This window comes from Quercus suber, unplaced genomic scaffold (genome assembly GCF_002906115.3).
Source record: "Quercus suber isolate HL8 unplaced genomic scaffold, Cork oak 2.0 scaffold_824, whole genome shotgun sequence".
NCBI classification, from domain to species: Eukaryota; Viridiplantae; Streptophyta; class Magnoliopsida; order Fagales; family Fagaceae; genus Quercus; species Quercus suber.
The window spans coordinates 173687-187286 of record NW_027070254.1 but is presented as its reverse complement, the minus strand read 5'-3'; the positions used below and the strand labels follow the sequence as shown (position 1 = coordinate 187286).

General features: G+C 32.8%; 1 protein-coding gene across 1 annotated transcript; it reads left to right on the top strand.

Annotated features, from left to right (window-relative positions):
- The first annotated feature begins 9346 nt into the window (after positions 1 to 9346).
- Positions 9347 to 13348, top strand: LOC112007481 (1-aminocyclopropane-1-carboxylate synthase 3). The gene is made up of 5 exons (XM_024039832.2): positions 9347 to 9655; positions 11241 to 11412; positions 11552 to 11683; positions 11799 to 11959; positions 12100 to 13348. The coding sequence occupies exons 1-5, from the start codon at positions 9516 to 9518 to the stop codon at positions 13070 to 13072; spliced, it is 1578 nt and encodes a 525-aa protein (XP_023895600.1). The 5' UTR covers positions 9347 to 9515; the 3' UTR covers positions 13073 to 13348.
- The last annotated feature ends 252 nt before the right edge of the window (positions 13349 to 13600 follow it).

Here is a 13600-nt window from a genome sequence, read left to right as displayed (position 1 = left end):
TTGATCATGGGAGGAGAAACAATGATGGTGGATATGCGTTGAGACTGTTGTTTTACGCCTCTTAAGGGGTGTAAACCATTATACTCCTTGTGAGCAAAAAACTTTACGAACAAACCTTAAAGTATTTTTAAGTTGACCACCATTAATTTTCGGTTGTATCAAACACCAAGAATTGGACAAATTTTTTTCTGGAAAAAATTTGTCATTGAAACAAACACAGCCTATAACACATCGACAAAAACTAATTTGCAATTTTCGATTGATCAAATGTCAATTGAAATTACAAACTTTTCTTTCTTTTGAGCTGCTTGTTGTACAAATGAGGAATGAATTACAAACTCATTGATATTAGTAATTACATTATCATGAATTTAATTACCCACTCGAAACCTAATCAATGTTCCTTTTTTTTTTTTTTTTTTTTTTTTTGAGAATCACCTAACCAATGTTCTTGATACAATACAACTGAAGAAGATAACGTTGAAGCAAAGACGGGACTCATTCACAATGCTTAATATTATTCCTTAGGGATTGGTTTTCACCAGAAAGTTCCATATTGTACCCGCTAAGAAGAAAAGTTTAAGAAGTTCCATTTGCATCCACCCGTTCACATATATTGGACTTGTCTTCTTTGAATTTGGTTTAAGTTTTCCTATATGGTTTTAACATATTAACAAATGTGTATGAATTTTCATATAACACCACTTTCTTTGATATCATTCAGAAATCTTTAATTGCTTCTGTCCGAAGTCCGAACCTATGACAAAAAATCTTGGCCACATATATCTACGCTCCACATGCCTTGTTCACCGTTCTAGAATGAAATGGAGATAGTATTGACGTCGTTATTATGTACAGGTTTCAATATGTTTAGATTATGGGGCCTTGGTTGCACAAAAATACAGTGTTTTAAGGGCAATGATTGAGATAGGTACATATATATATATATATATATAGGTCTTCGAATATATGGTTTGCATCTATTTAATTAAGGTCTCCATGATGAGAGAAGTAAAACGCGTATTAAAGAGTATGATTATATTTATAACGAGTTGTCATTCATCCAAAAGAAGGAAAAAAAAAAAAAAACAAGAACAAATTAAAATTTGTCCTTAATAATATTCTCTCTAGTTGTCTAGTTGTAGAAATTAAACCCACGCACACAACATGCACAAGAAAGTAGGCCACCACGATCACGAGCAACACTGATCAGTCTGAAAGCTGGGCTGCTTGAGCCCCCATTTATCTAAAACGCAATGAAATTACACAGCTTGGTTGGCATTGTTTCATTTGGATATCCATATATATATATATATATGGCTGCAGCAAATAATTAGAAACAAGTTCAGAAATGAGACCCGTTGATGTCAGAGTTAGGCACACTCCATGCTTGACTGCTACCCAAAATGACCCACTTGCACGTACCAAAACAACAAATTTAATTGGTTGATATATAGAACTATACAGGAATGTTAAATGGTCCCCGCTTCATATATTGTAGGCCGTGACTTTTAGCAAGCTTAGTTGATTTTCATTTTTTGTTGCTAATTAAATTGGACTTACAGTGGTTGACAGCTATATGTAAAATTCCCCCCCCCCCCCCCCCCAAACAAAAAAAAAAGAAAAAGAAAAAAACCTAAAAGATGTTTCTGGTGTGGACAACAACACAGGATAATGTAGATGACAATTTTTGAGGGAGAAAATCAGATCAAATCTGAGAAACTTTCTTCTTTCTACTGCATGCAAAATGCAAGGGATCTTGCATCATTACCATTACATTGTGCATGCCACTGTGTTTGCATGCAATGGATTACCATCTAAATACATGAAAAAACAAAAACAAAAACAAAAAAAGCAGTCTATAAAATATTAAAGAATAATACATAAATTTTGCCACTAATGATTCATGAGACTATATATATATATATGCTAAAAGTTTTGTAATACAATTAACATTTTATGAAAACGTCAAGAGTTCAAACCCTCTCATTTTTCAATTATTAAATTATCAAAAAAAAAATAATACATACGTTGGATTGATTTTCGTTACAATTTAGTGGAAATCTAGGAATGCAAACATAATTTGATATAAAAAATAAAATAAAAAACCTACAACATCAACCTGTACTGAATGTGTTTATGAAAGTGGTTAGCACTGTCTTTCATTTACTTTCCGTCAAATACCATTTTCTAACAAGAAAGCGAAAGCGCTCCACTTGCGGCTCGTAACATTCTTCTTGAAACTTGGTCAACTATGAACTAGCCAATGAATTATGCGTATTTTATTGACATCACATCATTTCATTATAAATTTATGAATACCTAATGTGTACCCAGCCATTTGGATAAGCAATAAAAAGAAAAAAAACTGAAGTGAAGTGGGGGTTACCCTAGTCCAGAAACATGCCACAACTGCATTCTCCATCTAGCTTCAACGTTTTTCCACATACTCATCAATTTAAACCCACAAGGCACAATACTTTCTTCACAAGAATTGGAACCGTGGATAATAGGATAAGTACTTGTAAATCTGTTACACTCAGCGAACACATCATCAAGTTTGAAATTTCGACTAGTCCCTTTACTACCTTTCACGTCAATGGTTGTAAAAAAAAAAAAAAAAAAAAAAAATTAAAAAAATCTCATTTGAAGAGAAGACTTTTAGCACGTATTCACTCTAGATGTCTGGAATTTACGTGTTTTGTTTCTATTAATTTAGTTAAGTTGGTTTCAGTAGTTTTCGTTGACCTCCTATAGTGTCTATTGTTGGATGCATAAGTCAAGCATCAATGTCATTCAAAAAGAAAGAGAGAGATCAGAGACATTGATGGAGGTATTTGTAGACAAGGGGGGCCATGCCACCCCCCCTCTTAAATTTTTTTTTTTTTTTAATTTCTTTCTGTGCATATATATATATATATATATAGACACACACAAGAAATTTATATTTGGACCCCAAATTAAAAGCTAACCTTAAAAAATCTAAAAAAGAATATGATTTTGACTTGTATGCGTTTGGCATTATAGTTTGCTTACCTGATGTTTGGGATCCAAAGTAAAACATTTGATGTTTTTGGTTTTGAGTGATGCCATGCTATTATTATTATTATTATTATTATTTTTTTTTTACCAAAAAGATTGTTTGAGTGTTTTTATTTTTTGAGAGAAGCGTCCCCCCCCACTTAACAACACTGGTAGATTTTTTAGTAAGAGAAACATTTGAAATATAATGATAATAATTAAGATTTTTAAACTTCTGTAGTTAATGCTATTTCCATCTGTAGAATGATTGTACTTTTATTTACTTTTCGATTTTATTGCAATTATAAAATAGGTAATTTAGTTATGAATATTATCAAAATCAAGCTTCACAACAAATTTAAAATAATTTTATAACTGAATCTTTGATTTTATATATTGAAAGGGATCGAGATTGTTGCAACATTTAATACACTCAATCAAAAATTATTATTCAATTGTTGCGACATGTAATATTCAACCACAAATAATTGTGTAGAAATGTATTAAGAAACAATCATTATATATATTTTTTTCTTATGTTTGCATTTTATTAATATTGATTAGATACTAGTTTTAAGTTTCATATATTATTTTGGTTTGAATATCAAATTTTTCTTATGCTTTGAATCTTAAAGGTTGGATCTGAGTCTAATATCAAGTGCTTTCTTCCTAAAACGACATGATTACATATTCAAGCCTAGAAAATTACTTACCAATCACCTCTTAGTTTTAACAAAAGTACGTGATTTGTGTATTAGATGACTTTTGACTGCGAAAATAAAAAAAAATCCGTGATTAGAGAAAACTCCATGGATTGAAGAGGGGCCTACGATATTGAAGAATGGAAGCAAATGGTCCATGGCAATGTCTCCTCGGAAGTATGTGAGGAATGGACTAACGTGAGCATCACGTTAGTTGTCACCATGGACTAGGTCTCAAATGGTCTAAAAAAAAATCCGTGATTAGAGAAAACTCCATGGATTGAAGAGGGGCCTACGATATTGAAGAATGGAAGCAAATGGTCCATGGCAATGTCTCCTCGGAAGTATGTGAGGAATGGACTAACGTGAGCATCACGTTAGTTGTCACCATGGACTAGGTCTCAAATGGTCCCAAATCTACGTGTTTCTTAGGGACTATGGTGGGGGCACTTAAACGAGGGTTTCACATGCCCTAATAACCCTTTTTCTACTACAAACCATGTGACTTCCCTCTATTATTCAGTCCTCTTTTAACTTACACGTCTAAATGCCCCCATTTAACTCTAGGTAAAATCAAGTGGGGTTAGCTTAATTAGTTCCTAACCATCCATTTTATTATTCTAACATGTATGTGCCAAACTTGAACCAAAATGTGCTCCTATCAAGGGATACCAATTTTGCTCAACTTGGGCTCTTTGACAAACAAAAACTCCTGCCTGGGAAACAAGTTCATGATTGTCCAAACAAGTGCCCATGTAATTTAACCAAGTATGTTAGAATGGCTATTACATTTCTTCTTTGTGATTTTGCATCATGTCTTTGCTTGTCAAACCTGTGCCCACCAAGCTAAATTGTCATGAGTTGCATCAATCAGATCATTCCAGCGAAATGAGAGACAACATTGGCTACCTGGTTAGGCAAATATGGGGTATACCCATTGGCAGAGTTTGTCATTGTATAATGAATCAGTTCAGATTATTGGCTAATTTGAGATTAAGACTCAGCATATTGATCCATAACTGAAGGTCTCTTTTGTCCTTAATTATCAAATCATAAGTTAATTCGTTGCATTAATCAACACAGATCATTCTCTCAATTTCTGACATTTCATTGATTATCTTGATTGAAAAAAATAACTCAAATTTAATTTATAGTCCCTTAAGTACTTTTACTTCAATTGTCAAATTTATTCTTAATAAAGCTTTAATATTTGTCAAAATGAATCAATTTAGTCCTTCTATCCAAATTTGTTAGCAAATAAAATCGTTTGAACATTTTCTTTATTTATTTTATATAAAATACTCATCAAATTAAAAATAAAATTTATTTAAAGGCTCACCTCATGAATGTTTTTAGTTAAATTTGTAATAAAAAAGAATATTTAAACAATGTTGTTACAGAGGATCAAATTGACTCTTTTTCAGCAAATGATGGACTAAATTAACAAAAATTAAATCTTAGTGATTAACTTGACAGTTGAAGTAAAACTTGATGGACTAATTTGAATTTTAGTAAAAAAAATATATTTGTTTTCTTCATTGACAAACGACAAGAAAGATTCTTTTTTCTTTTTTCCCTAAATATTTTGATTACGCAAAACCTAAGTAAAAATTAAAAGTTCATTTTTTTTACCCTTTTACACTTGATCCAATGGCTACTAACAAAAGTTAACTTTTTTATTTTTGTTTGACCCATTGGATGGTACTGTACCCTATGCAATAACCTAGGTAGCCAAAGCGAATCTCAATCCATTTAAACATACTTCAAATTCATTTAAAACTACACCCCGTCCTTTTCCTTCGCTAGTAGGAGAGTCCGCAACTTCTATTAGCACTGAACTTTGAGTCGAATTGCTTGTGTCATGTGCAACGTCCATCAATGATGGTTCATTAATGTCCATTGATTTAGACTCCTTCCCCCCTTCTCTTCATGTTAATTTAAGATGAGTTTAAGCTCATTTAAAATTATTCTTGAAACTTAATAAAAACTTCAATGATATCTCTATCAGACAATAATTTTTAAATAATTTTTTTTATAATGTCTGACTTTTAATTATTTATTTGAAAAATGTAATAAACTTTAATAAAAATTCATTACATCATAATAATAAGATACATTAAGAAATAAAAACTAAGTATAGTAAGTCAACAAACTGTTTTCCTTTTTCCTACTAAAATAGAGAATTCAAGAATGAGCAACTTTTGTTGAAAGAAAAAAAAAAAAAAGAATAAGCAACTCCATACTCTACTAAGTCATATCATTACAAGATTTAGACAAAAATTCAAGGGGAAAAAATACACACAATTCAAACGTGTATTTATTGCTTATATATATATATATATATATATATAGAGAGAGAGAGAGAGAGAGAGAGAGAGAGAGAGAGAGAGAGAGTTAGTTTAATATTGAATGTGTAGCCAAGAGAACCTTGCAGCTTAAAGAATAATGCTAGAGATACAAACTATTTTACAAAAACTTTTATAAACTGCTGATGTGGTGAGTGATTATTGGTAAATGAAAAAATGATATTAATAGTAGACTTAGATAAAAACCAATAAGAAGTTGGCTATATCAACATTTTGTAAAATGTTGTTGTAAGGTTGGAATTTGTGGCCCAAGTCCAAAACAATTAATTTATAGAGTATGGGTGAAAGAACTAGGTTAAGTATGAGATTAACAACAACGAATCACAAATTTCAGGTACAAACTAATATGAAACTACACGTAAAGAATGAATATCCGAAGAGCTATATTATTGATTATTTGATGAATGAAGATCTTAGGGTTACAATCCAGTTCTCTCTTCTTCTCTTTTCTTTTTTCTCCTTCCTCCCACTTTTCGTTAGGAGCCTCTTTCCTTTATATAACCCCCATTCTCTTCATCTTCATCGACCACTTATTCCTCATCCATGAGTTTACTTGAGTACGTGTCACGTCAAACATCTTCTTTAGCTCTGTGTGAGTGGCGGTAGGTTAGGATGCACTGTTCAAGGGTCTTCTCCACATAAATGCGGTCAGAAAAGTTGCTGCAGAGTATTAAATACAGTGGTAGCAGCTTTCCCTTTAGATATTTCTCCATCATTATCGTTTCCCAGCATACTCAGAGCTTATCTTGATCAAGTGGAGTCCTCGGAAGGTCATTTTGACCTTTTACACACTCAATTGATTTACAATATTTGCGTCAGAGAATTACAACCTCTTCAGACAAGAGATATCCTCTTCGGATTGTAATCATTCTTCCTTCTGAGGGTCCCACTTTCAGATGGGCCCTGCCCTCACCATCTCCTTCTTCTCGGATTCAAAATAGCTCTCATATGGGCTCTTGGCCCACTATGTTGGACTGGGCCCTTTTCCCCCCACAGTTGTAAAATAGTTTGTAACTGTATCATTATTCCAATTTAAATATTTGGTAATTCATGGTTTTTCTAGCGAAGACATTTAAACATACATATAAATTATATTCATAAATTTTATATTAATGACTCTCTCCATCCTAAAGTGTTTGTTCTTTATTTTATTTTGAAATATACCAAAATGTAGTCCTATTTAAAAAAAAAAAAAAAACAATAATAATGCTCTAACTTACCCTTTATTTTATTTAAAAAGTCAATAGTATTCTTTAACAAGAATTTAAATTGATGATGGTAATTTTAAAACTTTACACATTTAAAAAAAAAAATCTATTAAATAATATTCTCTTAAAAGTTTTAGATTTTCTAACAATTAGGGAACTGCCGAAGTAATTTTTAATATAAAAGAGGTTCCTAAATAGTCAAATATAATGATAAACTTGTTAAGAAAGTAAAACTAGGAAACAATGCGGAAGAGAGAGGGAGACTTATGCATTTTGATGTATTCAAATAATGGCGCCCTCCTTACTTTGCTTGCAAGTTTTTGTTTTGTTGAATAAAATTTTCAAAGTTCAGGAAAAAAAAATCTAGACTATAGTTTCCTCTTATTAACAATTAATTAAGTAATACCAACTACCACATACTCTTAATGCGATGGTCATTCCACAAGCATAAGTGTTTGTGAGAGTGTGGGGGGCAAGGGTTAGGGTTCAAGTTTCTAGGAGGAGTTTCACACACATATACACTTAGATTATGTTAGAGTAGAATTTTTATCTTGTATCAAAAAATAAATTAATTAAGTAATACTAAGTTTATTCAAGAAATAGAAAAAAAAATGTTAATGGTTGTTTGATTGCAGTCATTAATGAGAAAAATCTAATGGTGCTCAATGTATTAGAAAGTAACAAAAACATACACAAATTTAAGTAAATGTTGTTTCCATACTTTCTTAACTAGACCAAATACACACAAATAAAAAGGTTTCCTTAACTTTAGAACCCCTTTCTCACTCCTTTGTGTGTGTGCGTTCATTTCTTAAAAAAAAAAAAAAAGAAAAAAAAAAGAGGTTTCCTTAACCAAGCAACCTCACCAGTCACCATAAAGGAAAAAGGATCAAGAAAACTATGATATGAGTTAGCTGTCCCTCACCTTTCTCAATCCCTTCAAAGCTAGAAAAGGACAATTATGCCAGAAAGATAGAAAAGATTTTGGTCTCGATATCTGGGAGCAGTGGGTTGAGTTTTGTGACCCTTACCAGTCACCACTACTAGTACTACCTACCCAAGCTTGCATATTTGTTTCTTGTCTTCCCATTTAAAAAGGAAACCACTCTTTCCCTTTTCTTTACTCACTTTTAAGTTTGATAGGTATTTTTTTTTTTAATTATTGATTTTCTTAAAAGTTTAAACTATTAAATGAAAGAATTTAATTATTTAATTTCATAATATTAACATTTAAAAAAAAAAAGTTTGATGATGGGTACCTTACCTAAATGAGTTCGATTTGAAGTTCATAAAATTCACTTTATTACTCAACGACCCCATTCTCTTCTTTTTACCTCATCCCATATCGTTATTAAATTATTAATTATGACACTGGGACACTGGGAAATCAGGTAGCTAAAACAAAGTGCGGACAGTTGATTAGAAGTTGTATCTGCTTGTTTTATAATTTTTCATTCTACCTACTCACTATTTTCAGCCTATAGCCTCTTAAATTTTGTTTTGGCATTGTATAAAAACACAAAAATGACACTGGGAAATCAGGTAGCTAAAACAAAGTGCGGACAGTTGATTAGAAGTTGTATCTGCTTGTTTTATAATTTTTCATTCTACCTACTCACTATTTTCAGCCTATAGCCTCTTAAATTTTGTTTTGGCATTGTATAAAAAAAAAAAAAAAAAAAAAACTTTAAAATCGAACCACCCAATCTTCACCATCAAAGTGCTGAGTAGTATCATGAAAAGTAAAAACAGTGGAATATGAAATGGAATATTGGATATAATATTAAAATACAAATGACTGCACTCTACTCCCCATGAACTCAATTCAATGGGCCAGACGTTAGAAAACCAAACCACTTCAATGGGAATCTTGTTAAATTTGCGAAGCAACTTCACTCAATAAAGAACAGCCACATTGCTAAAAAAAAAATTACAGGTCTTGAACCTCATAGTTTTGTCTCGAAACTTCTATCGTGGGCATTTATATATATATATATATATATAGATAGTGTTAGAGAGTGAAAATTCTTACCACCATCATCAAAATAATTAGTGTCCAATACAAGTTATATATAATTAGCACTGTGATTTTCCTCATATATGTTAATTTGGTGTAATTTCTAGCTATAGCTAAGAGCAAGACAAAGTCTATTTTGTTAGCATTAGTTAGAGATTGTGAAAGTTATGGGCAACAAAAAATTAAGGAGAAACAGGGGCTGATGGAAAGGGGTTTAAAAGTGAAGGATGTGGCCGACATATTTCAGCAAGGGAGCATATGGGCCCGTGAAAGGGTCGAAGGTCCAAGTTTGGCATGGACCTTGTGGGTCACTCTTGCCACTTTCTCTCAGATTTGCTGTCGGTATGGCTTTCTCTTCGTTTCACTCTTCCCCCTAGTCTTATTTTTTTTTTTTGTTTCTTTTCCTTTCTTTTGATTACTAATTTTATTACAATATATCCAGATATGGAATATACAAACCAAAATCTTTCAAGTACAGCACCAAGTTTTTCCGAATTTCCTGGTTAATGAAGAGCATGAGTGAATTGTATAGTAAATGAAATTGGAGGTTGTGTTTGCTATATACATTTATTTTGACAACGCAGTCTAAATTTTGTGTGTGTGTGTGTGGAAGAATTGGCCAAGTTACTTACTTACCAACAAAAAAAAAAGAACAGGCTTTTGTGTATAAAGATGAAAGAATTTTTATGGTCTTATTACTTACCAACAAATTAAAGAGCTATTAATGTGAACAAAGACCTCTAATTTTTTATTAGTTAAAATGATCTCTTCAGCTAGTCTTCTCCTTACAGCTTTATTATCTCTTAATTTACTATCGTGGTTCACAAGTCACAAGGCATTCTTACTTTTTCCATTTGACCAATTTTCAAGATATATAGTAGGATGTGATGTGTTCGTAGACAGCCAAATAGCCACTTGGAGAAATATGTCCTGATTTTAATCCTTGATTCCTTTCCAAAATGTTTATTGTCCATATGTAGAGCATTGATTAAAAATAAAAACAAAAACTCTAAAACGATAGTTTTCTTATCCTTAATTTTCTAGAATTTTAAGAATAATTCACTGCTTTGAAATTGTATTATGAGAGTTTTAATAAGTTCAACTAAAAAATTTTGTTCTCACATAAGAGATCTTAATTCAAATTCTATTTACCAATTAATATCTTAGTTTGATGACAATGAGTGATTATTATTGGAATTTAAAAGATTTAATATAATGTATCTTTTTAAAAACATAAATAATGTTGTTTTTAGAAATTGTTTTTTGATACATATTATTTAACAAATAATGCATGCATGTTTTTGATGAACATAATAAATATATGAAGTTTGGTTTACATCTAATCTTATGCATTAGACATAACACATGCCTAAAATTGCCCACGTGTCATTCCCGTGCCCCCCTATCTAGTCTAGATAAAACTTTGAACTGCCATTTTGCCTTGACATATACACACAAACAAGCCCCCCCACGCGATCTTATTGCCGGTTGGGCGACACTTTCCAAAATGGGGTACCCTAAAGGATACATCTTTTTTTTTTAGAATCCTTTATGGGACGGTGGAGAAGCGCGCATATAATTTTTGTCTAAAAATTAAATATTAAAATACTTTAAAAGTAAAAGTTTTGTTTTAAAAAATGTAAGTCTTTTGTCGAGCACCGTATTGGTCAAACGTGGAAAAAAAAAAAAAAAAAAAAAAAAAAAAAAAAAAAAATTTTTTTTTTTGTCATTCCCACCTGGCATCACCAGCTACTACTCTATATAATAGACCACTCCACTAAACCAACACCAACCAACCCGTCTTCTTCAAACTTTCTGAAGTCTCTAGATCTCTCTCTATCAAACTATAATTTCTTCTTAATTTGCTCTTTGCATTTTCTGCTCTAGCAAAGTTGAGTTGAGCCCATTTGCTAAATATTCCTTATAGCTTAGTCGCAGATACACCAATCAAAATGAGGCATTTGTCTACCAAAGCTACGTTCAACTCTCACGGCCAAGATTCATCATACTTCCTAGGGTGGGAGGAGTATGAGAAGAATCCCTATGATGAAGTTCAGAACCCAAAAGGGATCATTCAAATGGGCCTTGCAGAGAATCAGGTTAGATAGCCATCCCTTTCATTTTTATTATTCCTTTCTTTTTTTTTTTTTTTTTTGAGCAATATTGTTATTCTTTTCCCAATCAATTTTGTACTAGTGGTTAACTTCATTTTGTTATATATATGTTTGTAACTTGCAGCTCTCATTTGATCTTCTTGAATCGTGGCTTGAGAAGAACCCTGAGCCAGCTGGGTTCAAGAGAGATGGAAAATCCATATTCAGAGAGTTAGCTCTTTTCCAAGATTATCATGGCCTCCCAGCTTTCAAGAGGGTATATACTACCATATCTTTTTAAATAAGAAAAAAATAATAATAATAATAATGCCACTTTCATTATTCTTAGAAATGAATATATTCCTAATTCTAGTTTTGGTTATCTTTTTTAGGCCTTGGTAGAATTCATGGCAGAAATCAGAGGAAACAGAGTTAGCTTTGATCCCAACCACATGGTTCTCACTGCTGGCGCAACTTCTGCTAATGAGACTCTCATGTTTTGCCTAGCTGAACCCGGCGAAGCCTTTCTCCTTCCAACTCCATACTACCCTGGGTACGTATAATAATTTTGATAATTATTCTACTCGTAAACTTTGTATACTTAAGGTTCATTATTTTATTTTATCTTGCGATCTCCACATTTTATTATTATTATAAGACTCACTGATTTTGCTTGCATTCTTTGGCTTGTAGATTTGATAGAGATCTTAAGTGGAGAACAGAAGCTGAGATTGTACCGATACACTGTACTAGCTCCAATGACTTCCAGATTACTGAAACCGCTCTAGAAGCAGCCTACCATGAAGCACAACAGCGTAATCTAAGAGTAAAAGGTGTCTTGGTTACCAACCCATCAAATCCATTAGGCACCACATTGAGTCGAAGTGAACTGAACCTCCTCATTAGCTTTATTACCACCAAAGGCATCCATCTTATTAGCGATGAAATTTATTCCGGCACCGTTTTTAGCTCGCCAGGCTTTGTTAGTGTCATGGAAGTTTTAAAGGACAGAAACTGTGACAAATCCGAAGTTTGGAACCGAGTTCACATTGTTTGTAGTCTTTCAAAGGATCTGGGTCTACCTGGTTTTCGCGTTGGAGCAATATACTCCAACGATGACATGGTTGTCGCTGCCTCAACCAAAATGTCTAGCTTTGGCCTAGTGTCCTCTCAAACTCAATACCTTCTTTCCGCATTGCTTTCCGACAAAAAATTCACAAAGAACTACATCTCCGAGAACCAAAAAAGGCTTAAAAAACGGCAAAACATGCTTGTTATGGGCCTTGAGAGAGCTGGTATTAGCTGCCTCAAGAGCAATGCAGGTCTATTTTGTTGGGTCAACATGAGGCACCTTTTGCGATCAGACTCTTTTGAAGCAGAAATGGAGCTTTGGAAGAAAATTGTTTACGACGTGAGGCTAAATATCTCTCCTGGCTCATCCTGTCACTGCACTGAACCAGGTTGGTTCCGTGTGTGCTTTGCTAACATGACCGAAGAGACTTTGGACCTCGCTATTCAACGACTCAAAGACTTTGTGGTGGAGCACACAGCCAATGGCCACAGTAAGAGCAATAACTCCTCCAAGAATTCAAACAGAAAGTTACTCCCTAAGTGGGTTTTACGACTATCTTCCAGTGATCGTGATCACAAGCCCGATGAACGATAGTATGGAGTGAAAGATTTTCTTTTTTTTCACAGTTTTTTTTGGAGGAATAGCCAATTATTATTTTTTTTTTTTTGGGGTAGAAAATGCACTCTATCCTTTGGATTAGTAGTGGCTTAAGCTTCGGTTTGTACAAGTTTGTGTCATTATGAATTATTATGGTATCCCCTTTGCATGATAATTGATATGTTCGTGATCTTCAAAACTATAAGATAATTAATGTGATTATGTGCTTAATTAATTCATCTTGTATATGTAATTATGGTTTAATTTAATGTAAACAAAGCGTACTTTGTGTTATGACGTAAGACATAGGTGTGAACAAATATTTTTCCTTGCAATGATGTACATAGGTAAAGGCGCCGGCGAGATTAGCGGCTATAGACGGTGACTTGTGGTGCCGACGTTGGGGGGTTTCTTCATTAATTGTTTAAACCGACCTTATCATTAACACTGTTTTCTTGGTGACTATAGAACGTTGTTTATGGCGTGTGAGTAGGGGAGTAATAGTAATTATTAGTACCATGGAAA